Source organism: Falco cherrug, chromosome 16 (genome assembly GCF_023634085.1).
Source record: "Falco cherrug isolate bFalChe1 chromosome 16, bFalChe1.pri, whole genome shotgun sequence".
Classification (NCBI taxonomy): domain Eukaryota; kingdom Metazoa; phylum Chordata; class Aves; order Falconiformes; family Falconidae; genus Falco; species Falco cherrug.
The window spans coordinates 6,835,607-6,848,958 of NC_073712.1; the positions used below are offsets into that span (position 1 = coordinate 6,835,607).

General features: G+C 55.4%; 2 protein-coding genes across 3 annotated transcripts; one reads left to right on the forward strand and one right to left on the reverse strand.

Annotated features, from left to right (window-relative positions):
* The first annotated feature begins 473 nt into the window (after positions 1–473).
* Positions 474–7,421, forward strand: RHEX (regulator of hemoglobinization and erythroid cell expansion). 2 transcript variants are annotated; one of them, XM_027816564.2, is made up of 6 exons: positions 474–759; positions 2,965–3,056; positions 3,697–3,785; positions 4,643–4,750; positions 5,124–5,185; positions 5,531–7,421. In XM_027816564.2, the coding sequence occupies exons 2-6, from the start codon at positions 3,040–3,042 to the stop codon at positions 5,735–5,737; spliced, it is 483 nt and encodes a 160-aa protein (XP_027672365.2). In that variant the 5' UTR covers positions 474–759; positions 2,965–3,039; the 3' UTR covers positions 5,738–7,421. The 2 variants fall into 2 exon arrangements, with proteins under 2 accessions (XP_027672365.2, XP_055584380.1); XM_055728405.1 differs by lacking the exon at positions 474–759 and adding an exon at positions 777–1,487.
* Positions 7,422–8,806: 1,385 nt separating this feature from the next.
* Positions 8,807–10,998, reverse strand: AVPR1B (arginine vasopressin receptor 1B). The gene is made up of 2 exons (XM_005447179.2): positions 10,020–10,998; positions 8,807–9,114 (listed from the first exon to the last, which is right to left on the reverse strand). Exons 1-2 carry the CDS (start codon positions 10,996–10,998, stop codon positions 8,807–8,809), a joined length of 1,287 nt encoding a protein of 428 aa, XP_005447236.1.
* Positions 10,999–13,352: the final 2,354 nt, after the last annotated feature.

Here is a 13,352-nt window from a genome sequence, read left to right on the forward strand (position 1 = left end):
TCTCCTGCCAGCGAAGAAGCACAAGAGAGGTCGGGCTGTGGCAGGGCACCTCCAGCACCAGATAATACGTGATGCCGCAAGTTGTTACTGACCAGAAAATTTTCCCAAAAAACAGGCAGGTGGAGGCCCATTCACCCCCAGCAGGCACCGAGCCATGCCAGGCTCTGCCACCATGTCCCTTATGATTTAAAATGTTTTGCCCCTCTAGAAGACTTTTACTTGGAAGCACCCAGAGCACTTTTTGGGTGGCAGCTGAATTGCTGTGGGCTGAGCCGGCCACGCTGCCGCTGGTCAGGGCTCTCTGCCCTCAGGGATGCTTTGCTCCAAGGAAGCTCAGCTGCATCTCAGCAGAAAGCTGCTGGAGGATGGAGTGAGAGGGAGAAATGCCCGGGAGAGAGGGATACAGTGATCAGCTCCTGGGATAGAAGGATATACTCCTGTGATAGAGGGATACGCTTCTGCCCTGGAGCAGAAATGGCCACAGAACAGCACAGAAACACCCAAATATATTTAAATGAGCCAGCTGACAGAGAGGAAGCGCCATGGAGCCTCATGTGGGCTTGTTCCTGCCATCACCATCGGGGTAGAGCGAGACCGCATCCGGCATCGAGCTGGCGAGCCCTTCTTCCCTGCCGGACCCCTCCAGCTGCACGGCCACCGAAAATGCTGCCAAAACATCCTTAACTCCGGCTCCGTCCAAGGCCCTGGCTGCTCCAGTCCTGCAGGAGAGGGAAGGTGCAGAAAGCTCTGGTCTCCCAGGTAAAACGTGGCTGGATATTGCGCTCCATCGACGGGATGACTTGGGAAGCAGCGGGGTTGTTCATCAGGGCGAGAGCTGGGTTTGGTGTCTGCTTCTGAAGGATGCCTGCAGGGATGTGTCACTGCCAGCCCAAGCTTTAGCCTTAACCTGGGGCAGCAAAGCTGGACTCCAACAGGATTAAAATAATTTGAGGCATTTCCACAATTTTGCTTGCCTTTAGACGGAGGGTAGACATCTTGAATTTACTAGTCGGTAACCAGCCGAGTAGGAGCTTTTTACAAGCCTTGATTGATTTCAATAAGGCGTTTTGCTTGAGAAAGGGTTAATATCTTGGGGGCTGGAGGCGGGGGGGAGGCTCACAGCAGATTACCTGGCACACCAAAAAAGTACATGCTGCCAGCATCTTACTAGCTGTTATCTTCAAAATAGACATTTCAATACGCATATGCATATCACCTCTTCGATCTGGCCGTACCCCATCTCAGCAAAGAAGCTGCCTGCTACTGATATTTGGATTTGGGTCTTCTTTTGCAATTTCCTTTTGAACAGCTCATTTTTCAGATTGTTATCTGCCGCAGCAGCGTCTCCCGCCCCACAGTAGGAAATGAGCCATTTAAGAATGACAGCCGGCTGAGTAGGATATTGGGGGACAGAGCAGTTCAATAAGGGAGGGGGGAAATTCCGGCAAGAAACGGACTTTTAGCTTGGCAGTGGCCAACCTGGTGGGGTAAGTGGAATTCCACAGGAGACTGGGGAGCTTATCGTAAAAAGCTTTTGATGAATTACTCTTAGAAATATGTCATAGAGGAAATTATAGAATCTGGTCCATAGGACGGGTGATGCCTTTGCTCTAACTATCTATCTATCTATCAGCCTATCAATCATATTATTATGGCTCCTTTAATCATCGTATCAAAGCTTTAGTTGCAAATATCTCCTCATGTTAGCCATATATAATTAATAAGTATATAGGCACTGAGTGAAAATGTAAAGTGCGTTTTTGCAAGTGAAAGCTCACAAAACGAGTGTCCTCCGTTGCTGTCCCTTATTGTAAATCTCTTCAGGATCCTGGCCGAAAGCCCCAAGCCAAGGGGCCCAGTTCAGGCGTGTGTGTTTTCTGATTATGTGCCTTAAGTCTCCCGAACTTCAATAGGATTTAAGCGCTCACCTGGAATTAAATCCGAGGTGTTCCAAATGCAGAGGTGGTGAAGGGCCCCTGAACTTTCTGTCTGGATCTTGACTGATGCAAGAGCTTGACACCAAACCTGTGTCCTTCTTTTGGTTACTTTCTTCTATGGGTTGGGGTTTTTTTCCAGATTAGAATTATCAAGTATTTTTTTGTGGATTTTAAAGAAAAAGAAAAAAAAAAAAAAAGAAATGTGAGAGAGGATTAAAGAAAGAAGAGTAAATTTCAGTTCTTGTTACTATCAGCACCCCGGTGGAGCCCAGAAGCTCCAGGCATGTTGCAGGTACACTAGGGTGGTATATGGAACCATTAAGCTCAGTGGTAACAGCAGGGAGAGCCTGTGGCGATGAGAGATGCTCGCCCGCACGGTAGGAGCCTCCCGCAGAGGGAAGGCTGGGTACTTTTATTTTAGCTCCACGATGTCAGACCGCTGCTTTCAAATTGATGTGGAGCAGCATGAAGCCCAGTGGTGATACTGAAAAATCAAAGACAAAACTCTCTAATGCCTGATTTTGAGTGTTCGACAGCATTTCGGTGCCAAATGTGGAGGGATAGGTTCCGCCCAACATGCACACCGACTTTGTTCGTGGTTCATCTTTATAGGGCCGATCTATACATATTAGTGGCATTTTGAGAAACTATTAGAATACTCATTACAGTTCAAAAAACTACTTATGTCTGTGCGCTATGTTACATGTGGTGTAACGGGTCGAGGGGTTGGAACATCTTCCTCCTTTCTTCTTAATCATCATCTTCCTTTTCTTCTCATCCTTTTCATGACCTTCTCTTCTCCTGGCCCTGTTTCAGCACTCTTGGCTCATGTCTTGGTTTCGGACCGGTTCTTATCTCCTTAGTAGCTAGACTACACATTGCAGTGTTCTACTAGTAGCTAAACCACATAGCGCAGCGTCGTGCAGCTCGGTAACGTCACGGATACATTAGTTGTAACATTTACGGTTAAGCACACTGCCAAAATTCCTCCGGTGTCAATGGGACCATTTTGGTTGATTGTCACCAGGGCCGGCTGCCTCTCCCTGTGCCCCCTGAGCCCTCCCGCGCTCCGCTGGGCACCACCGGGACGCCTCCAGGAAGGATGAGCGCTTGCGAGTGGTGAGTACAGCATGCCGGGCTCGGGAGCCGCAGGCAGCCCTTGGTACCCCCCTGCAGCAAGGGAAGCACCCTAAGGTGGGAGGATGACGGCTGCTACGGGGGGCACCTTTCGGCGAAGGCTCCCAGCCCTCGGGGACGCCGTGCCACGTGCCCCGGAGCGGTGGTAGAGCACAGGGATGCTGCAGCCCCCATGGCTGCTGGCACCGCGCCTGCTTCTCGCTGTGCTGAGGGCAATTGCGTGTCATCACTGGACGGCCCCGCTGAGCAGACACGCAGGCGCAGGGCTTGGAAAGGGCTTGTGATTCTGGCAGGAGCCATAGTTGCAGCTTCAACCCTGCAGCACAACCCCGCTGGCAACGAGGCTTTGCAAAACCCTTCTTACGGTGGGCACCCAAAACAAAAACAAAAACAAACCAAAAAAACAAACCAAAAAAAAAAGTGCAAGGAGCGCTAGTTATTTTTGAAAATGAAACCCCAGATTTTCGGGCACATTGCCTTAAAGACAAAAACCAAACCCCGATACTGTACCAGCAAACCTTGGTCTAAAACGTGCTTTGAAGCAATGGCAAACGGTACCTGAAAGACTCAAAATAATTCGGTGATGTCTTTCACTTAGACAAAATATTTTTCTCTTGTTCAGGTGGGTGCTTGTTACCATCTCAGCTGTCACCTTGATCCTATATGCTCTTCTTTTGCTGACACTTTACATCATGCTCAGCAGGAAAATAGGTAATTTTCTGTCTGGTCGCTGTACCTGTCATGCTCCTCGTTCTCGCTCCCAATCGTCCAGCTTGGTGAGAAGCATTTGCCCAACGCTTCAGCATCCCCCAGTTCGTAAAGCACAACCACGTCCCTGCTCTGGGTCCGCTTCTCGCTCCCGCTCTGGGGAGCAGCCAGTGCTGCTGCGGAGCCCATGTGGGGTGAGCATGGGAGCTGGGCCCCCCCAGGGACCCGCCGGACCCCCAGGTGGGCTGGGCACCAGCATGGGACCATGGCAGGGACTGACCCCCTCGCTGTGCTGGGGCCAGGCTGCGGCCGGGGGGGGCTGCCCCATAGCGCTGTGTGAGCAGCTGTAACGGTGTGGGCAGTACCGGACAGGGCTATACAGCCTTTTGTTGTTTCAAAAACATTTTCTTTTTATTGCTTTTGTTAGTAAGGTGGTGGAAAAACACCATCAGAATCCCTTTGCAAAATATTCATTCAGATGATGCTACAGCTGCCAGCAGGGAAGCTCTCACGCAGCACTGCTGCCCACGTTTGTGCAGAAAGAAGCTCTGCTCGGCCCCACGGGTCAAACTAATTTCGAACTTGCATGGGAAGAGGCCCAGATGCCGTGATTTAACACTGGAGTCGTTCATCATGGGAGAATAGCACGTGCACTTAACCATCTCGCTAATTGAATTGATAGATACTTGCCCGCTCCAATACATAATAACGATGACTGCTGTGCCAGCGGCTCGTGTGGCTTTGCTGTGGGGCAGCGCTGAGGGTCGGGGGTGGGTGGGGGTGTGGGGCATGGGGTGTGTGGGGTGTCGGACACCTCCATCCCGGCTGGAGCGGGATGCTAACCTGCCTCTTGGTTGCAGCCAGCCACTCCTGCAGCAAGCAGGCGAGCAGCAGCCCTGCAGCACAGCCCTGGCCGCCCGCCCCCCCTTCGGCGGCAGGGCAGGGGGTGCACACACCGGCCTATGCAGGTAAGGGCACCCTGTGCCAGCCGCGTTCTGTGCTGGCACATGGCTCTACGTGCCTGGTATTGCATTTGGGCAATACTCGCTTCCTTAACCAGCTGTGGAGACCCTCGTCTGGTGGCCTTGGGGCGGGAGAGGGAGCGAGTGGTGGGGCAAAGGGTGAGCACAACAGCCGCTGGCAATTCCAGTTGCCTCCTGCCTCCCCTGGGCTTTCCCTGCCCAGTTCCCACCAGGGGGATGGAGAAGGCAGGGATCACACTGATGCTTCTTGGATTTTCAATTTTCAGTCTTGAGTGCATTTGCTTTTTTTACCCTTTTTCTTTCCCCACCTTTAACTCCCCCAAGTAGCGATGGAGGTGATAACGCTTCTGGTTTTTAGGGAGCCATGACACATCTTCAGAGACCTCGGAGGACTCGGAGAGCAGCCCCTCCTGCCCGCAGGTACGGCCGCAGGGACCCAGCCGTCACCGAAAGCAACCCCAGCCACTGCAGCGGAGGTGCTGGCCGCTGCCGGCACAGCCTCTGCCCAGCTCCAGACCCACAGAGCAGCAGCAAGGGGGCAGATGCACGGGACTGTACTGAAATACCAGCGGTGGGGCTAGGGTGGGGGCTGTCACCCCTTACGCAGCGTTGCCTACTTAGAGGGAAGCATCCCCCGGTGCCAGGGAGCCCTCTGGGCACAAGCCAGGCACCCGGAACGGCTGCACGCCCTCCCGGGGGTTCAAGGGCAAAGCCACCCCGGGTGGATGCTTGTGCCTGACCTGGGGTTTGTTCCTGCTTCTGCAGGGCTCTCACTCAGAAGAAAACCTCAATTACACGTCCCTGGTCTTCCCGGGGAAAGGCTGCATGCCAGGCTGCGCCGCGGACTACGAGAACATGAAGACGGGGGCAGACTATGTCAATGTGGACCCAAAGAAGAAGAAAGCAGATTTCTGGCACTGCTCCAGCCCTGTGGCATCCAAGTCGATCGAGTACACTGAGGTGAAGCTGTGACAGCCGGGATGCTGCTGGCAGGGTTTCGGGTCAGACTGCTACCAGCACGGGGGGGATGGCTAAAGACCCCCGCAGCCACACGGCCAGGGCTTCCCCTTCCCCTCGCCTCCGTCAGCGCCTGGCACGGGCTGATGCTGGCCAGCTTTTATTCCTTGTCACACGTCAACCCACCGATACAATTTGCTTGGTATTTTACTTAAATACATCACTGTTCCTGAAGGCTGCTGAGTGTGGGATGGCGCCGGGAAGCGTTCCTCCTGCCCAGGCTGAAATGTGCTCTCCAGTTTTGTGTGATGGCCCTTTCTCTCATTTCATGAAAGCAAATGAAACACCCCCCCTGCCCTTCAGGATGTAGTCTGTGGAGGGAAATGTAGCGGTCTTCAAAACATCCACCCAAATAGGCTGGCGTCTCCTCTGAATGACACTTTCTTTGCTGATCGCTGTCATAAAATCCGTTTAAATCCAGCTCCTTCACCAGCTTGGCTCTCGCTGCCTGACAAGCCCTGATTCATCACCCTCCCCTGCACACCTTTTCCTTTGAGGCTCAAAGTCTTCCAAGCCCTCGTTGCCCTCAGAGCTGGCCTGGGGTGCCCATGCAGGTGGCTTGACCCCCAGCCACGCATCGAGGGGGATGCCAGGGAAGGAGGGTGACCCTGCCAGGGAGCTTCCTCCCCCAGCTGAAAGCCGTAGTCATCATCCCAGGTGGCAAACAGCCCAGGGCTTCCCCGGGGATTTATATCCCCCCTCCTCAAGTGGAGGACCTGGGCTGTGAGGGGCACAGGACTTGACCGCAGGTCTCCATGTAAGCACAGGCAAGTCAAGCCCCGCTGCATCTTGTGGGAAGGGGTGGCATTCCCTGTCTCCCACCTTTTGCTTGTCCTGCTTTGTCCCTGCACCAAGTGCCCTGGGTGTGGGGGCTGGGCTCCCCCAGCTGAGCGATGCCTGCAGAGCTGTGGAGGGGAGTTGGTGCCCTGCGCTGGGGCACAGGCCACTGACCCCCCCTGTGATCCCACGCTGTGTGTCACATTTTCCTTAAATACTGGCTTAATTTCCAGGGGACTTGACATACAGCGCTGCAATTTTCTCTAACAGCACGGAGCTGGGGACTCTGGAGCTTGCAGAGATAAGCTTGGGATTGTGAGCTGGATGTGCTGGGAAGGCTGTTATCTTCTCGGAGGTGCTGCTTCCCCTGCTTGTCATGATTGCATTTGTCAGGTCACCTTCATGCTCCTGAGCTTCAGGAGAGCCAGTGCCTGGCCAGCCCTGCCTGCAGCTCTGGCTCGCTGGCCTCGCTCTGCGGCTGCGAATGGAGCTGGTTCCTCCCCATCACTTTGCATTTTGTTACTTAGGATTTTTCAAGAAATAAGCTTTCCAAGTGCTGAGGAAAGGGAAGCTGTGCCGTAGCTGGGAGCTCTAAGGGGGATGGAGCCCCCTCCGTCAGGGATGGAGCCGCCCCAGGTGCGTTTCAAACTGACTCAACAGTGATGCGCTTCAGTGCAAGGTTGTGAGATGATGGATTTGGTGTTGGTCCTGGGGGGTCAGGCACTCCTGGTCTTAGAACCTTGTGCAGATCCAGCCCAGCTAGAATGGCCCATGAAGGAAAAGGTTCAAAACCCCAAACAATCTCTGGAAACATTGCTAGAGGGCAGGAGAGGTGTGTTTATGGAATGGGAGATGAGGCCAAAACCAGCTAGTGGGAGTTTCTGGAAAAAATCTGATTCAAATGCTTGGTGATAAAAAAATGAAAATAATTTCAAAGTATCTTATTTTCAAAATACCTCATTTCAAAATGTCTTATTTTCACAGGCTTAGCCTGTGATAATAGAGGGCATAATGCACCTTGCTTGCAGGGAATTTGGTACCTTTGGTACTCACGGAGGCACACGTACATCCCCCATCAGCAGCTTTTGAGCTCAACCTCCAGAGCAAATGGATGCTCTTGCCTGCCTGACGCTTGCTTCTGGAACAAACCAGCTTCTGGGAGACCCACAACACGCAGGGAGAAGGGCAGGGGCCAGGCTGGGACTGCAGGGCCATGGCTTGTTCCTGGCTGCCAGCCACCCCTCCTCTGTGCTCCCAAGTTCCCTGAAGCCATCTCTGAGCCCTGGGTGGCTTCAGCACTCTGATCTCTGCTAAATAAGACAAAAGCGTCAGCGGTTTGAGAGCAGCTCTTTAATGGGATGCAGCAGCTGTTGAACAGCATGAAGCAGCCCCACGCAGCGGCTGGGGGCTGTGAGCGAACCTGATGGAAAGTGCCAGAACACAGAGGGTGGCAGGATCTGCCTGGGCAAGCTGGAGCTGGGCGAGGGCTGCTCCGAGCAGCTCTTTGGTGGTGCCAGTGCTGGATTTGGGATGCCTGCATCAGCGCAGCGCAATGCTGCTGTGTGGTAGCCGGACAGCTGCGCACAGCAGGAGAGGATGTTTTTGCCCTGTGGGTTTTGTTCCAGCCCCATCCCTGGCCCTGGGGAGGTGGGCAGGGGGTCTGGCTCCAGACCTGCCCGTCAGCACAGAGGGGAGAGCGTGCTGTGCCCCAGGGCATGGGAAAGCTGTGCCTTTGTCTGTTCCGACTGCAAAGCCTTGAGGATGGGAGATGAGTAACTTGCTTGCAGGGAGCTCTGGAGCAGATGTAGCCACGTTGCCTCCCGCTGTGCTCAGGCTGCTTCGCTGGCATCTGTCAAACACCCAGAGCTCAAGCCCCTCCAGGAGCACAGGCTGGTGCAGCATCCCCTGGCAGATACCCAGGTTGCGAGGCATGTCTGGGGCAGAGCAGCCAGGCAGCAAAAGCCTCCCCAGCAGGCGGGGGAGGTGGATGCTGTGGGCAGGACACGGATGTCGGGGCTCTGTCCATCTCCCCCGATGCTCACAGCAGATGCAGCGCGTGCAGCAGCGAGCAGACGGCAGCCAGGTGGACAGTGATGTTTTCCGGGATAAGCACGCAGCCTTCTGCAAAACGAGATGCTACCAGGGGGGGAGGGACACACCTCTGCCGAGGTGAAGTTTGTGGTGCCACATCTGGTGGCAGCTGTCCCCAGCGGAGGGATGTGCCCCGGGACCAGCCACTGCTCCAGCCTAGAGCGTGCCGGACTCGGTCACCACCTCCTCGCAGGGTGGGTAGAAGTCCCTGGCGCTGCCCCCGCGCAGGGGGAGGCCAGTGGGGCTGGGGTGGTGGCTGTGGCTCAGGATGGTGGTTTTCCTGCTGCAGAGGCTCCCGGTGGAGGCCTGTCTCCGCAGCCCGGGCCGGGGGCCACCCCAGCAGGACAGGCAACGTGCTGCATCCTGGAGCAGGTGCCCGCTGAAGAACATGTAGATCCAGGGGTTGCAGCAGCTGCTGAGGCTGCCCAGCAGCATGGTGATGGTGAAAGCCACGTTGGTGGAGTCTGGGAAGGCAAGGGAGAGAGCTGAAACATCCACCAACCTGGGCAGGGTCCCAGTGCGCAATGGGCAGGACCCTTGGGGCTCTTTTTCACTTGGGCATGTGTCCCTTGTCCCATTCCCATCTGACTGACACGTCTTTGGGTAGGAGAGTTTGCAGCGTGGCAGACAGAGCCAGGCTCTGCCCCGGGCTGAGGGCTGCAGGTGGGTGATGTACCATCACAGGGCGCCCCCGGAGCACATCGTCAGGGGGTGCTGGGACATGAGACCCAGCAGCTTTTGGACCTTCCTTCAGCCTGTTTGCTGGCCAGAGCATCTCCCAGAGGCCTTTCAGTCTTGGATAAAGTTCCTTCTACCCACGAACAGGCTAGGAGAGCTGCTGAAAATTCCAGCAGAAATCAACTTATGGAAATGGAAATCTGCCTCTGAAACCTCTGCTGCTGGCTCAGCAAAAGCCGTACAGGCACTCCAGGCTACGTGTGAAGGACCCGCTCCAGCAGCACGGCTGCTCCGTGAGGCAATCCTGGCAGAGGATGGGAGCAGCAGGCACAGCTAAAACCCTCCCTGCAGTCACATACCAAACACAGCAGCTCCTCGAGCAAATTCCCACATGGAGGAGGAGACACACACGGCAAAGATGATCCCACATGTTTACACATCCCTAGAGGTGACGGTCAGGAGCCATTGCTTTTCAGTGTTTCTCTGGTGAGAGCAAAGATTTGACTCTGCAAACAGTTTTCTATAATTACTACTGGGGAGCAAAAGTACAGCTTCCCCCATGATTTTTAAAATGACAAAATAACAGACAGCTCTTGTTTGTTAAAAATGCAACGAGCGTGCTGTGTGTCTTGGATGCCCAGGGCTCTGTGCCTGCTCTGGGCTGCAGCCCAGCATCCCCACCGCTACTCACCGTCATCAGGAGCATCCTCGTCCCACACTGACCACATCTGCATGCTGAAAAATGGTGCCCAGCAGGCGACGTAGGCCACCACGATGACAAAGGTCATCTTCACCGTGCGGATCTTGGCACGGGAGATGGTACGCACACTGCTGACCCGCGAGGGCTGCCCACTGGGGCCCTGGCCGCTCTTCTCAGAGGAGCAAGGGGCAGGAAGGGAAGCTGCTGCAGGGCCCCCCGTGCTGGGGGCACCACTCTGGGTCTTGCCCTTGAGATTCTTGCAGATCTCGTAGCAGATGAGGCTGTAGCAGACAGTGAGGATGCCGACGGGCAGGATGAAGATGCACAGTGTGGTCCAGGTGATGTAGGCTCGGGCTCCCCATGGGTACCTGAAGTCTGCCCAGCAGTCCAGCACCCCCGAGCCCTGGCGCACCTCCCGCAGGGAGAAGATGAAGATCTGGGGCAGGCTAAGCAGGCAGCTGAGCAGCCACGTAGCCCCGATCATCACGTAGGCCTGGCGGCTGGGCTGCTGCAGGGTGTGCAGCGGGTGGCACACGGCCATGTAGCGGTCCAGCGTCATCACAATGAGCATGTAGGTGGAGGCGAACATGCTCAGCACCTGCAGGTACTTGACTGCCCTGCAGAGTGGGTCTGGCCCCAAGAAGCGGTATGTCACTTCCCAGATCATCTGCGGTAGCACCTGGAAAAGCGCAACACCCAGGTCGGTCAGCCCCAGGTGCAAGATGAAGAGATGCATCCGGCTCATCTTCTTCCTCAGGCGGTACATCGCCAGCAGCACCCCCACGTTGCCTACGGTCGCTACAGCCAGGATGGTGGCCAGCACCCCGATCTCTGCCTTGGCCAGCTCCTCATCCCGGGTGTGCAGGAGGGTCAGGTTGGGGTCCCCTGCCAGGGTCTGGGGGCTCAGCAGCCCCTGGCTGTGCCCAGGCCAACTGCGATGAGTGCTGTTCCAGCCCCAGCCTGGCTCCATCCCGTCGGGAAGCCCTGCAGGAGCGCAGGCAGCTACAGTGCTCGTTTCCAACGGCCTGTTGAACCTTCCCCTCCTCCCCAGGGCTGAGCTGTCAGGATCAGTGCTGCCCCTGAACGCTGCTGCACCAGCTCCTCTGCTGGCAGCCGGTGGGGCTGGACGTGCCTCTTCCAGCGGTCCCCAGCACCGGTGCAGGCTGTCACCTCCGTCTCGCGCAGCTCAACGTTACCCTAACGCTGTTCTAAGCAGCTGCAATTCCCTTCGCTGGCTGGGCTCTCTCCAATATTCTTGTTAAGTGAAGAGGTGCAAGAGCCCCTGGTTCAGCCCTTGAGCTTTCCCTCATCTGCACTAAACATTCCCAAACGCTTGTTTCTCCCTGGACTGCTCATCCTGTGCGTCCCCTCTCCCCCCTGCACTGCTAAGTTGAAAGGGAAAAAGTGGGGAAAAAAAATATAATCTTTGCTTCTTTTCAGCATAGTAAAAGTAACAGAAAATGCTAGACAGGCTGCATCTCTTTGGCTTTTTCATTCCAAGAACAGCAAAAGTCAGGTGAGAGGTGTCTGAGCACCTGCATCGCTGTGGGAGGTGGGGTGGCCGTCTGCCGGCGGTGGCTCTCGGTCGCTGTGGTGTGAACGCTGTGTGCCCGGGTGGGTTTTATAACCCAGCAGCTCCCCTCCCCGCTGGCCCCAGCCTCCTGGGCCGGCTCTGCTGCTGCGCTGTGCCGGGCTCCGATGGGTGCTGCAACAGGCAGGTGGGAGCTGGTTCCCCTCCTGCCATGCTCTCGGGAGCCGTCATCCCTGAGCTTTGCCAGGGGCTTTTACCAAATGGGATTTCTGGGCAAGAGCTGAAGGCTGGGAATCCCCCTGCGCTTCCATCCTTGTCCCCTGCATCCCCTCTCCTGCAGCGTGTCAGGGCTGGGGACACCCCCCCCTTGTTTGCACTCTCCCTGCTAGTCAGACCCCAGTCCCTACCCTTGGCTTCTCCTGGCCCAGCAGAGGAGGCCCCTGTCCCGAGAGCCTGTGCATGGGGAACGAGGGGGTGTGGGTCCCCCTGTCTGGGGGGGTCAGACATCCCCTGATTTCGTGCAGCCGGGTCTCAGCCCCCCAGCAAAGCTAGTGGAAGCATCGTCTCCTGGCACCGCATCCTGAGGCTGCCTGTTCTGATGTGCTGTCCCTTCTGTGCCCGGTGGGGATGGAGTTTGTCCCCGAGATGCAGCAAAAGCCCGACTCTGCCTGCTTAGTCCTCAGCTACACGCTGTCGGTCTGCTCCATCCCACAGAAAACCGTCCCGGAGGTGGGGAGCAGGATTCTGCTCCCTGGAGAGCAGCCCCTGCCTTGGCTCATCGGTTTTTGCCCCATCTCTCATCTGCACGGAGCCTGGGAATAATTAACGGGCAAGGAAAAGCTGATGGGCAGAGGTGAGCTGAAGTTCAGCTGCGGACTTTACGCAAAGGTGTGGTGTGACCCGGGGAACAGCGGTGGGCAGCAGGGACCCCTCGGCCACAGGGCAACGGGCGCTGCACGTTGCGTGGCTGAAAACCAAGAGCTGCGCTGGGCACGGGGCTGGCCGCTCGGGTACCTGCTCGCCCGCCTCTTCTCCTCACCTCCCCTTCCCACCCCTGTCTGAGCCTTCGGTGTGTCTTCCCACGTCATGTGCGATTGCAAAATACCTTCAGTGCATACATACACGAAATATACATGTGTACACACAGTTTCGTTTTTGTTTTGCAACCTTAAGGCTTTGTTTTTTCCTTTTCCCCTACTACTGACAATAACAAATCAAGCCACTCATCCATTTCCAGTGGTTTTTCCTTTCTCTGCTGGGGAAAGAGGGAAGCAGCAAACCAAAGAAATGCACCGACACCGGCTTCTTCCCGGCACTTGCCTGCTCGACAGGGGCTTTGCTGCTTGCAGAGCTGCTCCGGCTCACCGCTGGTGGTATTGCAATTAAGCTGCCTGTAAAAAGGCTGTTATTTGCTGAATAAAGATTTGCAGATCACCTCTAATAACCATAAATGAGCAGGATTTGTATCTAATTAAAAGACATTCATCCTTATAAGAGACCCTACGGATATAAAGCACCCATCACAGGCAAGTGCCTGGCTGAGGTGCTGGGGTTAGGGACAGGAGGGTATTTCAGTGAATAATATAATTTTAGATGTTTGTGATCAGACAGCTGATTTTCTGGAAAATTAATAGAGGGCAGTGCAAAAAAAACTCCAAAGCAATAAAAAGTGAGATGGAAGGGCAGGTTCTGCAGAGAGAAACAAGCATTTAAAGGGTTTTGAGGATGGACTCGGCTTTCACTGGCACATCGGGGAGCGATTCTCTCAGAGTTGGAGCTTTTACCTAAGTTTA